Source organism: Dendrobates tinctorius, unplaced genomic scaffold, assembly GCF_039654945.1.
Source record: "Dendrobates tinctorius isolate UK_male_01 unplaced genomic scaffold, ASM3965494v1 ptg000124l, whole genome shotgun sequence".
In the NCBI taxonomy this organism is placed as follows: Eukaryota; Metazoa; Chordata; class Amphibia; order Anura; family Dendrobatidae; genus Dendrobates; species Dendrobates tinctorius.
Genome location: NW_027361792.1, coordinates 6569676 through 6587963, shown reverse-complemented (window position 1 = coordinate 6587963; position 18288 = coordinate 6569676). Strand labels below are relative to the sequence as shown.

Genomic DNA, 18288 nt, shown 5'->3' with positions numbered 1-18288 from the left:
AACTACTATAATACTGCCCCTATGTACAAGAATATAACTACTATAATACTGCTCCTATGTACAAGAATATAACTACTATAATACTGCCCCCTATGCACAAGAATATAACTACTATAATACTGCTCCTATGTACAAGAATATAACTACTATAATACTGCCCCCTATGTACAAGAATATAACTACTATAATACTGCTCCTATGTACAAGAATATAACTAGTATAATACTGCTCCTATGTACAAGAATATAACTGCTATAATACTGCCCCTTATGTACAAGAATATAACTACTATAATACTGCCCCTATGTACAAGAATATAACTAGTATAATACTGCTCCTATGTACAAGAATATAACTACTATAATACTGCCTCTATATACATAATATAACTACTATGATACTGCCTTGACTTTTTACAGGATGCTCTATATTTGATAACTGTAAGTCCTGTAACAATGGATCGTGGGGCGGTTCACTGGACGACTTTTACGTGAAGGGCAGATACTGCTCTGATTGTCGGATTGGCTGGTATGGTGGAGACTGCATGAGTAAGTACTCTCTACTTGACCAGTTTTATGGAATACTGTACATATAAGGGGGACGGGTGGGGGGATTGCAAGATACAACAAGAAAAAAAAGAAAAACATGACAACAGCAGCACTCATACAGTCCCACATAAGGACACTGCCACCACCATGTTTCACTGAAGGCATCATGCATTTAGAAAAAAATGCACATCTATCAAAGGCATGGAGTGATGGTGGAAACCGTGTACTGGAGTAAGCTCCTCAGCATTCTGTGAAGCCGTGGACAAGAAAAGCAGGAAACACCAAACTTGTCAAATCAACTTTTACTGTTAAACTCAGACTGATTATGCTTCCACCAACCAACAAAATGTGAGAGGGTAATTTACACAGATCCGTCAGAACTGACCAGGACCAGAGCGCTGCGTCACTCAGGATCGTGTGAGTGGGCTGCTCCTCGGATCACCTCTGTATACCTCGGTAGATCCCCTTTAATGCTGTTGTCTCTAAGTCTCTAGTGGTTCAGCAAGCTGAGTCTGATGGGCACTGAGGCATTCACGTTCCTGTATCTGCCCGTCTGAGGTTGGCGCAAGACTAACAGTGTGTGTATGCACACTCCCACATGCACGCTCCCACCATAATCCTTACGGTGAACCTGAGCTCACGGCCTGTGTCTGATCGCTATGTCGTTGCAGAGAGGAGGTCGCCTGGACGATGGCTGTTTGACCAAGGGATGTCGAGCTTCTAACCGGTGCGTGGTGCCACAGCTGACTTGCTGGAGGGCCCTCCGGGTGCGACACGGATGTCGGATGCTGGGGATTTCAGCTCCTTATATGGCGCTTGACGGAGACATTACATGTCCTTCTCCACCAGCTTTCGCCCTCTTAAAATGGCCACCGAACCAACCCCTTCATGTCAGGCACGTCCTCCTAAATGCTTGCACTGTCCCCTGGCCTGGGGCTCCTTCGGGTTCTGCCAAAACTGCAGTTCCCACCAGCAGAACCAGAGAGTCCATTTATCACAACACCGGTCTCGACGAACACAGCCGCCATTTCTATGTCTCCTCACAGAACTGTGGTCGCTGCATCAGAATCAAAATCCAGCACAAACCAGTTTAAGCCGAATCCTGCACAAACCAGTTTAAGCCGAATCCTGCACAAACCAGTTTAAGTCAGAGTCATCGAATAGTGACAGGGGAAACAGTGGCCTCCTGTGACCGATGATCAGTATTGCAGGCAATAATATTGTCAATTTTACATTACTAATAAAATAGAACACTGTATGGAATACATATAAGGGGGAACTGTGGGGGGATTATAAGATACCACAAGAAAATAAAAGAAAAAAAATCACACATTCATTGCTACAATCCCCAGTGAAGTTTATATGATGATTTTTTATCTGTTTGGTATTTTTATTTGATTTACAGCACTGCACATGTGCGGCGCTGAGTTCTCCTGCAGCTCTGTTTCTCCTCTCACTTGTAATTTTGTGAGATCAGAGACTTGCTGATAAAGATTTCTCAAACTTATAAAAGTGTAAAAAAAAATAACATTTTTAAGTAATTCTACATATTTACACTCTTTTTCTAACACTAACTAAGGCTATAGGAAGGACTAAGGTTAGAGTTACGGGTATGGTTAGTGCTAGGGCTGAGGTTCAAGTTAGAGCTAGGGCTAAAGTTAGATTTTGGGCTAAATTTTGGTTAGAACTAGGGGGTTAGAGGTAGGGCTATGGTTAGAACTAGGAGTAAGGATAGAGTTAGGACTAGAGTTAGGGTTCGAGTTAGGATTATGGTTAGGGCTTGGGGTCAATCTGGGGCAAATGTTAGCACTGGGGCTAAGGTTAGATTTAGGGCTAAAGTTGGGGTTGGGACTAGGGTTAGAGTTAGGGTTATGGTTAGGACTAGGGCTAATGATAAAGTTAAGGCTTGGGTTAGGGCTGTGGCCAAGGTTAGAGCTGGGGCTATGGTTAGATTTAGGGCTAGAGTTAGGGTTGGGACTAGAGTTAGAGGTATTGTTATGGTTAGGGCTAAGGATGAAGTTAAGGCTTGGGTTAGGCCTGGAGCAAATGTTAGAGATGGGGATAACGTTACGGCTGGGGCTAAGGTTAGTTTTGGGGCTAAGCTTTGGTTAGGACTAGGATTAGAGTTAAGGCCATGGTTAGAACTAGGACTAAGGATAGAGTTAGGGCTGTGGCCAAGGTTAGAGCTGTGGCTATGGTTAGGGCTGGGTCTAAAGTTAGAGTTAGGGCTGAGACTAGGATTATGTTTAGGGCTGGGATAAGGATAGAATAAGGGCTTGGCTTAGGGCTCAGGCTAAGGTTAGATTTAAGACTACTGTAGAGTTAGGGTTGGGACTAGAGTTTTAAAATTAGGGTTATGGTTAGGGCTAGTGCTAAGGATAGAGTTAGGGATTGGGTTGTGGCTGGGGCAAATGTTTGACCTGGGGCTATGGTTAAGGCTGGGGCTAAGGTTAGGGTTAGTATTAGGATTAAGTTTAAATTTAGGGATAAGATTAGGTCTGGAATTAAGATTAAGGTTAGGATAATAACATTGTTATAAAATAGTCAGGTCTGCGTTTGTTTCCATTTTTTTGCTATACTCCTGTATATTGTGCTCGGTTATGTATGCATAAGTCTAAATGCTCAGGAGCGGTGAGACAACCCAATACACACAACCCCCCGGTGCCCTCTTCGCTTTAAAGCTTTAAAACGTGAAGCACTTTATTTGCTGTCTTGCATTACTGCAGATAATTAGACTTTTTACTCTTCGCCACGACAGCACCCACTGGAGGTATCGGATCCGCCCATTTGGAACAGGAAACCCTACAGGAAAGATAAAAGGGGCGGTCCGCCTTTCCTCCTCAGTTTTTGGTTTCCTGTTCCAAATGGAGCAGGATCCTGCAGGATCTTACCTGGGCCATGCATCCGCCTGTGCGGTCTCTTCGGGAACGGCAGGGGCTGCGGTCCGGAGGCAGCGTCGGGGGAGACTCCGTTTGACGCCTCCCCCCTCGTCTGGTGGCATAGTGGTAATGGCCGGGTCCGGGGAGGGCCGCCCGGTCTTACCAGGGAGCGCGCCGGTCTGGCATCCGGGAGATTCCCCCCCCCCCATCCCCATCGGTGGGGGTATAGCGTGGATGGTGAGGCCATGTGCGCGCGAGCCGCGTGTGTTAATAGCGGTGGCGCGGGAGCAGGCCGGCGCCCGACGCTCCCATACCCCGGAAGTAATGGTTGAACTTCCGGGGTAAGATGGCGATGACGCGGCGCATGCGCCCTGTGACAGGGCGACTTCCGGGGCTACGATAACGATACAGATAAAACAGCGCTGCAGCGCTGCAACATTGGAACATGTCGTCCCCCGCAGAGTCGCAGACCCCAGCAGGGGATTCAGCTGGGGGCAACTCCACCAGGGACCGCAGCGCCAGGACGGAGACTGCCCGCAGGAGCGAGGCAGCAGAAACCCGATCCAAACCGTCTCAGCCATCTGAACCGTCAAAGAAAAAAGGAAAAACAAAACATAAAGAATGTGCATTATGTTCAGAGCCTCTCCCTGACTCCTACCCCAAAAAACTCTGCAAACAATGCATTAAAGAGACCAGGCAAGGGCCGACGATATCTTCTCAGGATATCCGAGCCATAATTAGGGAGGAAATACAAGCCATCAACCGCGCCAGCACTCCCGCAGAGTCCAGGCATAGAAAACAGGTTATTGTTAGTTCAGAGTCAGAGGAAGAACAGGAGTTAAACTCAGGCTCCGCATCCACGTCCTCATCATCATCCTCGGAGGCGGAAGGACGCGCATGTTTTCCTCTGGACAGCGTAGATAACCTGGTAAAAGCGGTTAGAAATACTATGGGGTGTTTAGAGGAAAGGGGAGCCCAGACCGCGCAGGACATTATGTTTGCGGGATTGGCAGAAAAAAAGAGGAGATCATTTCCGGTGATACCGGCAATTAAAGATCTCATCAAAAGGGAATGGGAAAAACACAAAACACGACCAGAGGGGTTTTCTCCCATCCGCTTCAAAACGGAAGTACCCGTTCACTGATGAAGATCTATTAAAATGGTCTAAAATACCAAAGGTGGACGCTGTCATATCCTCCACTTCCAAACAAACCTCGATCCCGGTCGAGGACGCAGGATTGTTAGCAGACCCATTGGACCGAAAGGCGGAATCTTCGCTCAAAAGGTCCTGGGAGTCCACCACCGGGGTATTCAAACCCGCAATAGCCAGCACATGTACTGCTAGGTCAATGCTGGTATGGCTAGATCAATTAGACCAGCAGATTGAGCAAAGAGTGTCAAGGGAGAAACTGCGTGCAGCCATCCCGTTGATAAGAGGGGCAGCTGCCTTTATGGCAGACGCTTCAGCGGACACCCTAAGACTGGCAGCAAGGTCGGCAGCCCTGGTGAATAACGCCAGACGCGCGCTTTGGATAAAAAGCTGGAAAGGGGATGCACAATCAAAGTCCAAAATTAGTGCAACCCCATGCGAGGGTGAGTTCCTCTTCGGAAAAGCCTTAGACGAAATTCTCGCCAAGGCAAAAGAAAGAAAAAAGGCCTTCAGTGATTCTCCCATTCCGTTTTATAGGAAAACCTTTAAAAGACGGCCATTCGGGAGAAGAAGACAATCGGACAGAACGAGATGGGCCACGAAAGACGAAAAGCAGAAGGGTACCATCTTCAGAGGGCCAACATATAGGAGAGAAAAAAATTAAAAATTTAGACCCACCGGTTGGGGGCAGATTAAAATTTTTTTTTACCAAATGGGAACAAATTACGTTAAGCCCATGGATTTTGAATATAATCAAGGAAGGAATAAAGATTGAATTCCTTCGAATCCCCTATGAGTTCTTTGTTATAACTCGCCTTAATTCCTCACTTCAGCAAAAGGCTCTCGAACTCGAGATTCGAGTCCTGCTAGCTAAAAAAGTTTTAGTTGACGTCCCTGAGGAACAACAGGGTAGAGGGTTTTACTCTCCCCTGTTTTTGGTGTCTAAACCAGACGGTACATTTAGAACCATTATTAATTTAAAGAAGCTAAATTCATTTATAAAAAATTATAAGTTCAAAATGGAATCGATTAGATCCACTATAAAGCTTCTTTTCCCAAATTGCGTAATGGCAGGGATTGATTTAAAAGATGCTTATTATCATCTCCCTATACACAACAGATTCCAGAAATACCTAAGAGTCGCAGTGGAAGTCGAGGGAAGGATTCGTCATTTCCAATACGCGGCCATGCCCTTCGGGCTTTCCACGGCACCAAGAATATTTACCAAGGTGATGGCAGAAGTGATGGCCTACCTTCGCCAAAAGGACACACTAATTGTACCATATCTAGACGACTTCCTAGTAATTGGGAATTCAGTCAAACAATGTACTGAACGCGTGACTGACGCAGTCTCCTCTTTTCAGAGCCTTGGCTGGATCATCAATATCCAAAAGTCCAGACTCGATCCGCAATCTCTCCAGACATTTCTAGGATTTCAACTAGATTCCTTGACCCAGAGATGTCTACTACCCCAGGTAAAAATCATCGTCACAAAACAAAAAATACAAGCAGCTATAGATAAACCACGTGTATCCTTAAGAGGAGCAATGTCACTATTAGGATCACTAAATTCTTGCACCCCGGCAGTCCGGTGGGCCCAGTACCATGTCCGTACACTACAACGCCAGATCCTCCAGGAGGATAAGCGACATAGTGGTCATTTACAGAGCAAAATAACCCTGTCACAAGAAGTCTTGACTTCCCTAGAGTGGTGGTTAGACGATGACCATTTATGTTCAGGAGTCCCATGGGTTATAGTTCCATCCTGTATTGTAACCACCGATGCCAGTCCCCAGGGCTGGGGAGCCCACATGGAGAATGGATTTTATCAGGGAAGGTGGAGTAAAGAGGAATGTGATTACTCATCTAATTTAAAAGAACTGACTGCAGTGTTCTATGCTCTATACAACTTCCTTCCGCAGCTCCAACAGAAGCATGTAAGGATCCTGTCGGACAATACCACCACAGTGGCATATATAAACAGACAAGGAGGAACTCGATCAGAGACTCTGATGTCTTCAGCGGCAAAAATTTTAAACTTAGCAGAAAACTATTTTTTGTCCCTCTCGGCCCTTCATATAAGAGGCGAGAGCAATCAAAAGGCAGACTTCCTAAGCCGTCACACTCTACGACAAGGAGAGTGGTGCCTCAATCGGAAGGTCTTCAGGGACATAGTAGCCGCATGGGGACAACCCGAGGTGGATCTTTTTGCCACAAGGGAGAACAGGCAGATAAAAACCTTTGCCTCCCTATCTCCGTCAGATCACCCAAACATACTGGACGCCTTTCTAGTTCCATGGAATTTCAACCTAGCGTATGCGTTCCCTCCATTGATCCTCCTACCTCAAGTAATTCGGAAGATCAGAGACGACAAAGCAAGAATAATCTTAATAGCACCGTTCTGGCCAAAAAGACCGTGGTTTTCGTGGCTGCAGATTATGTCGATAACAGATCCTTGGGTCCTTCCGACTGCCAATCTACTCTCCCAAGGCCCCTTTTTCCACCCTCAAGTGCTCAGCTTGCACTTGACGGCGTGGAATTTGAGAGGCAGTTATTGAGGACAAGAGGATTCTCGGAGTCCTTAATTGCTACACTACTACAAAGTAGAAAACAGTCCACGACCCAGATTTACATTAGAATATGGAAAAAATTTCTTCAATTCCATACAGTACCTCATACAACAGAAGTTCCGATAATCCCAATCTTGGAATTTCTGCAGAAGGGGAAAGACTTAGGCTTAGCAGTAAATAAACTGAGAGTACAAATATCGGCATTAGGAGCACTATATGGCCATAATATAGCAGGCAACAAGTGGATAACTCGTTTCATTACAGCATGTGAACGAATAGCTCCAATCCACATACCCTCCGTCCCTACATGGGATCTAAATCTGGTCTTAGACGCCCTAACGGTAGACCCCTTTGAGCCGATCGACACAATACCCTTCAAATACTTAGCACTTAAAATGGCCCTCTTAGTATCACTAACCTCAGCTAGTAGAGTGGGTGATATTCAGGCCTTGTCAATAGATCCACCTTTTTTTCAAGAATACCAAGACAGATTGGTATTAAAACCAGACCCTGCCTACCTGCCAAAAGTGGCAACAAAATACCATAGATCTCAGGAGATACTCCTCCCAACCTTCTATAAAAATCCCTCTACTCCGGAAGAGCAGAGGTTCCATACTCTGGACGTCAAAAGAACTGTCCTAAAATGTATTGAGAGGTCCAACAGTTGGAGGCAGAGTAGGGCCCTATTTGTTTCATTTCAGGGCTGTAAGAAGGGGTATGGAGTCACGAAGAGCACCATTTCCCGGTGGATCAGAGAGGCCATTCGTTTAGCCTACTCCGCAAAAAACGAAGATCCTCCAGGGAACATCAGGGCGCATTCCACCAGGGCAATGGCAACCTCTTGGGCGGAAAAGGGAGATGTTCCGATTGAAACTATATGTAAGGCAGCAGTTTGGTCATCCCCTTCTACCTTCTATAAGCACTACAGACTTGATCTTTCATCAACCCCTGACTTAAGCTTTGGCAGGACTATCCTTGGCACGGTGGTCCCACCCAGGTGATGGTCTCTGGAATCTCTCCAGTGGGTGCTGTCGTGGCGAAGAGTAAAAAGCCGGATTACTTACCGGTAATGCTCTTTTAATGAGTCCACGACAGCACCCGTTCACTTCCCCCCCTAAAGATATCAATAGTTAAAGTATTACCAAATAATGGATAAGAAAGATGTTAAAATAAGAGAACATTGCCTAATCCTTGGCGGTCCTTCTGGTACTCTGAAACGTAAAACTGAGGAGGAAAGGCGGACCGCCCCTTTTATCTTTCCTGTAGGGTTTCCTGTTCCAAATGGGCGGATCCGATACCTCCAGTGGGTGCTGTCGTGGACTCATTAAAAGAGCATTACCGGTAAGTAATCCGGCTTTTTCTCCATCTTGGTCGACCAGAAGGATTTTTTTTAATTGCCGTACATTCTAACAGCTAATGATGCTTGATCAGGCCGCTGGTTAGTCCGTACTCCATGTGCTGGCGTGGGGTGAGAGGAGGACTGGGATGTTCTGTTCCCGGGACTGTTCCTGCATCTGCCCGTCTGCTCCCCCTGGCATTTCTCTGGGCATTTAAGTAAATAGCTGTCACTTTGCCATCAGATATACAAAAGAGCAAGGAAGGAAACCAAGAGTCAGAACATTCTATTAACCCCCTGATGGAAGTTTGACCCTAAAGGGAAATTCTACTTTCTAAAAGTTCTAAGGAGCGCTTATTCCCCTTATACACACTGGTTGGTGATTGCTATTACAGATAATGCATATTGGATTTACAAACCGCTTGGTATAAATGTTTGTGGCTAAACCTGGCTTTACACTTCAGTCCCATTCACTTAAATAGGACTGAGGTTCAGTGATCTACATTATCAAGCTCAGCCATTACTAAATATATGGTGCTATGCTTAGTATGTGGCATCCTCATGTAGCGCCACATCCCCTTCATTCAGCTGACTGGCAGGGGTGCTAGGAGTTGACTCTTACTGATCGATTTGACAAAGGCTACAAAATTGGATCTAGAAACCCCTTTTAAGTCACACTTGCCTTCTCTCCTGAAATGTTCAGGAGACGATCAGGAAAAGAGGAGAGATATCCCAGAAGAGTTGGTAAATCTCATGGGTTCCGCCAAAATCTACCTTAAACCTTCAGAAAACCAGAGCTTCCAGGAGATTTCTAGTGATTTCCCACCAGGATACTCCTCAGGGGCTGGGGATGTGTATGAAGGGGCATGGATAAGGGAATAGGTTTTGCAAGTCTATATCTTGGTGCATCATTGACAAAAGTTGCTAAGTATGCGCTTTACGTATGCTGGGATTTAAAGGGGTTGTCATAAGCCTAGCAAAACTCCTGGACTACCAGGGTCGTCTAACTGTAACATAGATGTCCTCTTATATAGTAAAAAGCCGTTGATAAATGTGATGACTGCTAGGACAACAATTAAATGTTGCAATCTGCACAATTTTTTTTTTACACTAATGCAATGCTAAATTTGCCCAAAAAAGGATTAAAAACCCATTAAGGGTTACCTTGACGAGGTGGAGTGGCTTGGTATACACTTTTTTGCAAAAAAATGTATCAACTAAATACCCTGTATTTGTTGTCATCTTTTTACCAGCACTTGCTGATAATTGTCATATTTTTTACTGCAGGGTATTTTTGCATATTTGTTATTCTGTGCTTTTTGTATTTCCCCAAAAATGTCTACTCTGTAAAAAGTGTGAGACCCCCTCTTACAGTGCTAGTCAGCCTTGGGTATGGTGGGAGATGGTACAAGAAAGGGATCACAAATTGAGATCACTGGGGAAGTACGTACTCCCATTGACCGAGAGGCTCTAACCCAATCCATCGTCAGATCCGACGCGTTTCACTGCCTGCACTTTTTAGCGCCACTTTTGAGACCACGTTGAAAATTAGAAATCTAAAGTCTCTGGCAGAAATGTGATGGCAGAAGAAGTGGAGGAGCGCCTCCTAAAAAGTTCCCCCATGTACAGTGGGACAAATTGCAAGAAACTGAGGGCACTGGAGAAGTTATTGCTCCTTTAGACCAAGTGGCACTAAGCCACTAACTCTCTTCCTCTGATTTGGACCCTCTAACCTTGCACTCTCAAGCCTGTCAGAGTGCTCTTTCCAAGGAAGAGAGTCAGCAGGAGGATTGGCTTTGTGCCACTTGATCAATGGGCGCACACTTCTCCAGTGTCCTTACTTGGCATTCTTCTATTTCTTGCAGGATGTGCCTCTGTCCCCAGGGGACCATCTAGGACGGACTGTCCCACCACTATATCTCTGCCAGAGACTGCCGTGCTATCTAGTTTTTGTCATGCTCTCAGGACTAAAGCTCTAAAATTGTATGCACTGAAACGCGTTGGCTGAGCTGGTTGGTTAGTGTCACTGGATCAATCAATGAGCGCGCGAACTTCTACAGTGCCGTCAGTTGGCGTTGCTCTCTTGCAGGATGCCCCACCGACCCCGGGGCATCATTTAGGACAGACGATTCCACCACTACATATCTGCCAGAGACTGTCGGGCTTTCTAGCTTTTACAAATTGCATATACCGAAATGCGTTGGATCAGCCGGTGGATTGGGGTACAGCCTGCAGGGTCAGTGGGAGTGCATGCTGCCCCGGCGCCCTCCGCTCGCAGTCCGTCTCTTCCAGCTTGTCCCACCATACCCAAGGCACAACCTATGGAAGTAGATGTTATCGCGTCGGCGCCAATTTTTTTGGCGCGTTTTGCAAAATTTTCATTGCTGCAAATGCCCAAGCAAAATTCTGCTCTGAGCCCTGGAACGCGTTGGGTTCATCGCATGTCAACCGTAACGTCCCTCTATGAACCCCACCTAAAAAATAGCTTTAGAGCGCCGCGCGCTGGCATCTGTGCCGCCGTATGCGCTTTTTTTCCAGCAGTGTAAATGAACTTTTCGTGGCGGAGGAGACGGCAGATCTGTCCGCTGCGGCACAGATGTCACATTTCTGTTGTCAGTTCCCTGGGAAACTGAGTGTAATGAGCAAACACCGGGGGCCGCTATCACCGGGGAAGACTCCGGAATTCGCCTTCGCTGCATATTTTTGGGTTTTGGGTTATTTATAGTAAAAACAACCCTTTGTGAACTGTGACATTAACCTCCATACGAGGAGCCCCTCGGGTTTAGTAAAATGCAGCTCCTATATAATGGCAATGGTTTCCATGGCAACAGCCCCCCCCCCCCCCCAAAAAAAAGAGAATAATAAAAGTAAAAAAAAAAATTCCACAACAGCAGCTATTTAATTCTAGCATCAGGAGATGACAATGGAAAAAAAAATGGGAAGGCCCTTAACTGCTTCGTTGCTGGAAATTACACAGCTGATTATATAGGAGCAGTGTATGGTCGCTCTGTTGGAAGGTGCAGTCAGTTTATGATTTTAATGTTAGCGCCCTCTCAATCGCAAAGAATTAGATCGATATTTCATCACTTTACTAATTCACATTTGTTGTTTTTTTTTGTTTTTTTTTACTATTTATGTACCTTTTATTAACTGCACAGATTTATAAATACAGGCAGCAGTACCTCTGTGTGTCCAGAAGAGGGAGCACTGACACCTGATTGTGGAAATAGCGCTACACAATGAGCAGCATGAGAGATTGGGGTTTAATCGGTTAATTGTGCAACAGACAAGGGTTTATTTGTATTAAATTTTTTTTTTACACTATAAGGGGATTAATTACTATTTTCTTCTTCCATAGGATGTGGGGCGATAATACAGGCCGCCCACGGGGAGATCATGATGGAGAGTTACCCATTTAACGCGCACTGTGAATGGAGCATCCAGGTGTCGCCTGGATATACTGTAGAACTCAGGTAGGGAACGCACAGCACAGCCTACATTGTGACAGTGACTGCACTAGCAGAATAGTAAGTGCAGCTCTGGAGTGTAATACAGGATGTAACTCAGGACCAGTAATGTAATGTATGTACACAGTGACTGCACCAGCAGAATAGTGAGTGCAGCTCTGGAATATAATACAGGATGTAACTCAGGATCAGTAATGTAATGTATGAACACAGTGACTGCACCAGCAGAATAGTGAGTGCAGCTCTGGGGTATAATACAGGAGGTAACTCAGGACCAGTAATGTATGTACACAGTGACTGCACCAGCAGAATAGTGAGTGCAGCTCTGCAGTATAATACAGGATGTAACTCAGGATCAGTAATGTAATGTATGTACACAGTGACTGCACCAGCAGAATAGTGAGCGCAGCTCTGGAGTATAATACAGGATGTAACTCAGGATCAGTAATGGATGTACACAGTGACTGCACCAGCAGAATAGTGAGCGCAGCTCTGGAGTATTATACAGGATGTAACTCAGGATCAGTAATGTAATGTATGTACACAGTGACTGCACCAGCAGAACAGTGAGTGCAGCTCTGGGGTATAATACAGGATGTAACCCAGGATCAGTAATGTAATGTATGTACACAGTGACTGCACCAGCAGAATAGTGAGTGCAGCTCTGGAGTATAATACAGGATGTAACTCAGGATCAGTAATGTAATGTATGTACACAGTGACTGCACCAGCAGAATAGTGAGCGCAGCTCTGGAGTATAATACAGGATGTAACTCAGGATCAGTAATGTAATGTTTGTACACAGTGACTCCACCAGCAGAATAGTGAGTGCAGCTCTGGAGTATAATACAGGAGGTAACTCAGGATCAGTAATGTGATGTATGTACATAGTGACTGCACCAGCAGAATAGTGAGTGCAGCTCTGGAGTATAATACAGGATGTGACTCAGGATGAGTAATGTAATGTATGTACACAGTGACTGCACCAGCAGAATAGTGAGTGCAGCTCTGGGGTATAATACAGGATGTAACTCAGGATCAGTAATGTAATGTATGTACACAGTGACTGCACCAGCAGAATAGTGAGTGCAGCTCTGGAATATAATACAGGATGTAACTCAGGATCAGTAATGTAATGTATGTACACAGTGACTGCACCAGCAGAATAGTGAGTGCAGCTCTGGGGTATAATACAGGATGTAACTCAGGATCAGTAATGTAATGTAATGTATGTACACAGTGACTGCACCAGCAGAATAGTGAGTGCAGCTCTGGAATATAATACAGGATGTAACTCAGGATCAGTAATGTAATGTATGTACACAGTGACTGCACCAGCAGAATAGTGAGTGCAGCTCTGGAATATAATACAGGATGTAACTCAGGATCAATAATGTAATGTATGAACACAGTGACTGCACCAGCAGAATAGTGAGTGCAGCTCTGGGGTATAATACAGGAGGTAACTCAGGACCAGTAATGTATGTACACAGTGACTGCACCAGCAGAATAGTGAGTGCAGCTCTGGAGTATAATACAGGATGTAACTCAGGATCAGTAATGTAATGTATGTACACAGTGACTGCACCAGCAGAATAGTGAGCGCAGCTCTGGAGTATAATACAGGATGTAACTCGGGATCAGTAATGGATGTACACAGTGACTGCACCAGCAGAATAGTGAGCGCAGCTCTGGAGTATAATACAGGATGTAACTCAGGATCAGTAATGTAATGTATGTACACAGTGACTGCACCAGCAGAACAGTGAGTGCAGCTCTGGGGTATAATACAGGATGTAATTCAGGATCAGTAATGTAATGTATGTACACAGTGACTGCACCAGCAGAACAGTGAGTGCAGCTCTGGGGTATAATACAGGATGTAACCCAGGATCAGTAATGTAATGTATGTATACAGTGACTGCACCAGCAGAATAGTGAGTGCAGCTCTGGAGTATAATACAGGATGTAACTCAGGATCAGTAATGTAATGTATGTACACAGTGACTGCACCAGCAGAATAGTGAGTGCAGCTCTGGGGTATAATACAGGATGTAACTCAGGATCAGTAATGTAATGTATGTACACAGTGACTGCACCAGCAGAATAGTGAGCGCAGCTCTGGAGTATAATACAGGATGTAACTCAGGATCAGTAATGTAATGTTTGTACACAGTGACTCCACCAGCAGAATAGTGAGTGCAGCTCTGGAGTATAATACAGGAGGTAACTCAGGATCAGTAATGTAATGTTTGTACACAGTGACTCCACCAGCAGAATAGTGAGTGCAGCTCTGGAGTATAATACAGGAGGTAACTCAGGATCAGTAATGTAATGTATGTACATAGTGACTGCACCAGCAGAATAGTGAGTGCAGCTCTGGAGTATAATACAGGATGTGACTCAGGATGAGTAATGTAATGTATGTACACAGTGACTGCACCAGCAGAATAGTGAGTGCAGCTCTGGGGTATAATACAGGATGTAACTCAGGATCAGTAATGTAATGTAATGTATGTACACAGTGACTGCACCAGCAGAATAGTGAGTGCAGCTCTGGAATATAATACAGGATGTAACTCAGGATCAGTAATGTAATGTATGTACACAGTGACTGCACCAGCAGAATAGTGAGTGCAGCTCTGGGGTATAATACAGGATGTAACTCAGGATCAGTAATGTAATGTAATGTATGTACACAGTGACTGCACCAGCAGAATAGTGAGTGCAGCTCTGGAATATAATACAGGATGTAACTCAGGATCAGTAATGTAATGTATGTACACAGTGACTGCACCAGCAGAATAGTGAGTGCAGCTCTGGAATATAATACAGGATGTAACTCAGGATCAATAATGTAATGTATGAACACAGTGACTGCACCAGCAGAATAGTGAGTGCAGCTCTGGGGTATAATACAGGAGGTAACTCAGGACCAGTAATGTATGTACACAGTGACTGCACCAGCAGAATAGTGAGTGCAGCTCTGGAGTATAATACAGGATGTAACTCAGGATCAGTAATGTAATGTATGTACACAGTGACTGCACCAGCAGAATAGTGAGCGCAGCTCTGGAGTATAATACAGGATGTAACTCGGGATCAGTAATGGATGTACACAGTGACTGCACCAGCAGAATAGTGAGCGCAGCTCTGGAGTATAATACAGGATGTAACTCAGGATCAGTAATGTAATGTATGTACACAGTGACTGCACCAGCAGAACAGTGAGTGCAGCTCTGGGGTATAATACAGGATGTAATTCAGGATCAGTAATGTAATGTATGTACACAGTGACTGCACCAGCAGAACAGTGAGTGCAGCTCTGGGGTATAATACAGGATGTAACCCAGGATCAGTAATGTAATGTATGTATACAGTGACTGCACCAGCAGAATAGTGAGTGCAGCTCTGGAGTATAATACAGGATGTAACTCAGGATCAGTAATGTAATGTATGTACACAGTGACTGCACCAGCAGAATAGTGAGCGCAGCTCTGGAGTATAATACAGGATGTAACTCAGGATCAGTAATGTAATGTTTGTACACAGTGACTCCACCAGCAGAATAGTGAGTGCAGCTCTGGAGTATAATACAGGAGGTAACTCAGGATCAGTAATGTAATGTATGTACATAGTGACTGCACCAGTAGAATAGTGAGTGCAGCTCTGGGGTATAATACAGGATGTGACTCAGGATGAGTAATGTAATGTATGTACACAGTGACTGCACCAGCAGAATAGTGAGTGCAGCTCTGGGGTATAATACAGGATGTAACTCAGGATCAGTAATGTAATGTATGTACACAGTGACTGCACCAGCAGAATAGTGAGTGCAGCTCTGGGGTATAATACAGGATGTAACTCAGGATCAGTAATGTAATGTAATGTATGTACACAGTGACTGCACCAGCAGAATAGTGAGTGCAGCTCTGGAATATAATACAGGATGTAACTCAGGATCAGTAATGTAATGTATGTACACAGTGACTGCACCAGCAGAATAGTGAGTGCAGCTCTGGAATATAATACAGGATGTAACTCAGGATCAGTAATGTAATGTATGAACACAGTGACTGCACCAGCAGAATAGTGAGTGCAGCTCTGGGGTATAATACAGGAGGTAACTCAGGACCAGTAATGTATGTACACAGTGACTGCACCAGCAGAATAGTGAGTGCAGCTCTGGAGTATAATACAGGATGTAACTCAGGATCAGTAATGTAATGTATGTACACAGTGACTGCACCAGCAGAATAGTGAGCGCAGCTCTGGAGTATAATACAGGATGTAACTCAGGATCAGTAATGGATGTACACAGTGACTGCACCAGCAGAATAGTGAGCGCAGCTCTGGAGTATAATACAGGATGTAACTCAGGATCAGTAATGTAATGTATGTACACAGTGACTGCACCAGCAGAACAGTGAGTGCAGCTCTGGGGTATAATACAGGATGTAATTCAGGATCAGTAATGTAATGTATGTACACAGTGACTGCACCAGCAGAACAGTGAGTGCAGCTCTGGGGTATAATACAGGATGTAACCCAGGATCAGTAATGTAATGTATGTACACAGTGACTGCACCAGCAGAATAGTGAGTGCAGCTCTGGAGTATAATACAGGATGTAACTCAGGATCAGTAATGTAATGTATGTACACAGTGACTGCACCAGCAGAATAGTGAGTGCAGCTCTGGAGTATAATACAGGAGGTAACTCAGGATCAGTAATGTAATGTACACAGTGACTGCACCAGCAGAATAGTGAGTGCAGCTCTGGAGTATAATACAGGAGGTAACTCAGGATCAGTAATGTATGTACATAGTGACTGCACCAGCAGAATAGTGAGTGCAGCTCTGGGGTATAATACAGGATGTAACTCAGGATCAGTAATGTAATGTATGTACACAGTGACTGCACCAACAGAATAGTGAGTGCAGCTCTGGAGTATAATACAGGAGGTAACTCAGGATCAGTAATGTAATGTATGTACACAGTGACTGCACCAGCAGAATAGTGAGTGCAGCTCTGGAGTATAATACAGGAGGTAACTCAGGATCAGTACTGGAGTTTTGGTGAACTACCAGTGGATGAGTCTATGTATCTAGCGCTCATTAGTCCGCACTCCGCTTTGTCACTTCTCTCGCTCTCTGCACATTGCTGGGTATATCTCAGTGTATTTAGCATTTCTGTTCTATCTTGGGATTGATTTAGTGAGTGACTCCTGTGCCTGGATCCGTGTGACGGGCTGCGCCGCTCATCTACAGGGCGATGTCTCCGGGGATCCGCGCTGCATTGTATAAAGTCGCTTTTCATCGTCTGGATCGTGACTTCTCTGCCTCCCCGGAGGCGCTGCGGCGTGGGAGATCAGATCCGACACCTCCTCACATCTCAGGATTAATCTAGTCTTGTATCGTTTACCCTTTAGATGCAATCAGGGACGGCTCCATTCACTGACAGCAAGCAGAGTTCTGCATAATATTTTAATGTATTCTGATAAAACAGGAAAATTCTTTTCAGGTGGAAATATCTTACTGCGAATACTGCGCCGGTGCGATGATTGGAGGATGATAAGAAATTCCCCTTTGTGTTCCATTATGCCATAATGGCGGTAATGAGGGTAAATGCCTCCGTCAGGATCCGGCGGGACGTTGCGGCGTTATCATCCTATTACACCTACTTATATAATAATCACTGTCATTAATCCAGTACAAGAATGAGGAGATATCCAGGAGGCTGCGCTTTATAAGAAGGAGCCGGGGCCGCAGTGCTGGCGGAGGCTCCATACCTTCTTCTTCATGCCCAGGTTGTGATGGGGGCGCAGCATGATAAAGGATTCTGCCCCTAGGGGGAGCACTTTCTGAATGGAGTATCCAAGACAAGACATAGAGACCAGGCATACGGCAGCTTTGGGTTCCCACAGGAGAATGGGGGGCCCTTTTCAGATTGGTCGTATCCCCATTTATTTTCCACTTGTGATGCAAAGTTTGCAAATTAATTAGTGAAAAAAGTAATCATTTAAAGGGGTAGTCCAGTGAAGGTAAGTTATAGATCCATGGGGGTCCGACCGCCGGGGGGCACACCGATCAGCAGATTTCCTGATTACAATGAGGCGGGAGTGCAGATGACAGACCATCGCTCCATTCATCCTCTATGGGGTTGCTGGAAAAAGCTGAGCTCAGCACCATATGGAGCAGAGGTCGGAAACGCGCGCTGCAGCCAATGGGGGAATATGTAGGTAGGCAATTATAGGGGTTAAATTTCTAGTAAGTTTCGGGTGTGCTCCATTAATTGTGTATGAAACAGTAAATACTAAATAATTTTGCCCACTAGAT

At 45.1% G+C, this 18288-nt stretch overlaps 1 protein-coding gene across 3 annotated transcripts in view; it reads left to right on the top strand.

Moving 5' to 3' along the window:
* Positions 1–18288, top strand: part of PAMR1 (peptidase domain containing associated with muscle regeneration 1) — a 56218-nt gene that overhangs the window by 16930 nt on the left and 21000 nt on the right. For all 3 annotated transcript variants that reach the window (XM_073541815.1, XM_073541816.1, XM_073541814.1), the window contains 2 exons: positions 420–548; positions 11842–11956. In XM_073541815.1, the coding sequence (XP_073397916.1) occupies positions 420–548; positions 11842–11956 (244 nt within the window). The remainder of the gene's footprint in view (positions 1–419; positions 549–11841; positions 11957–18288) is intronic.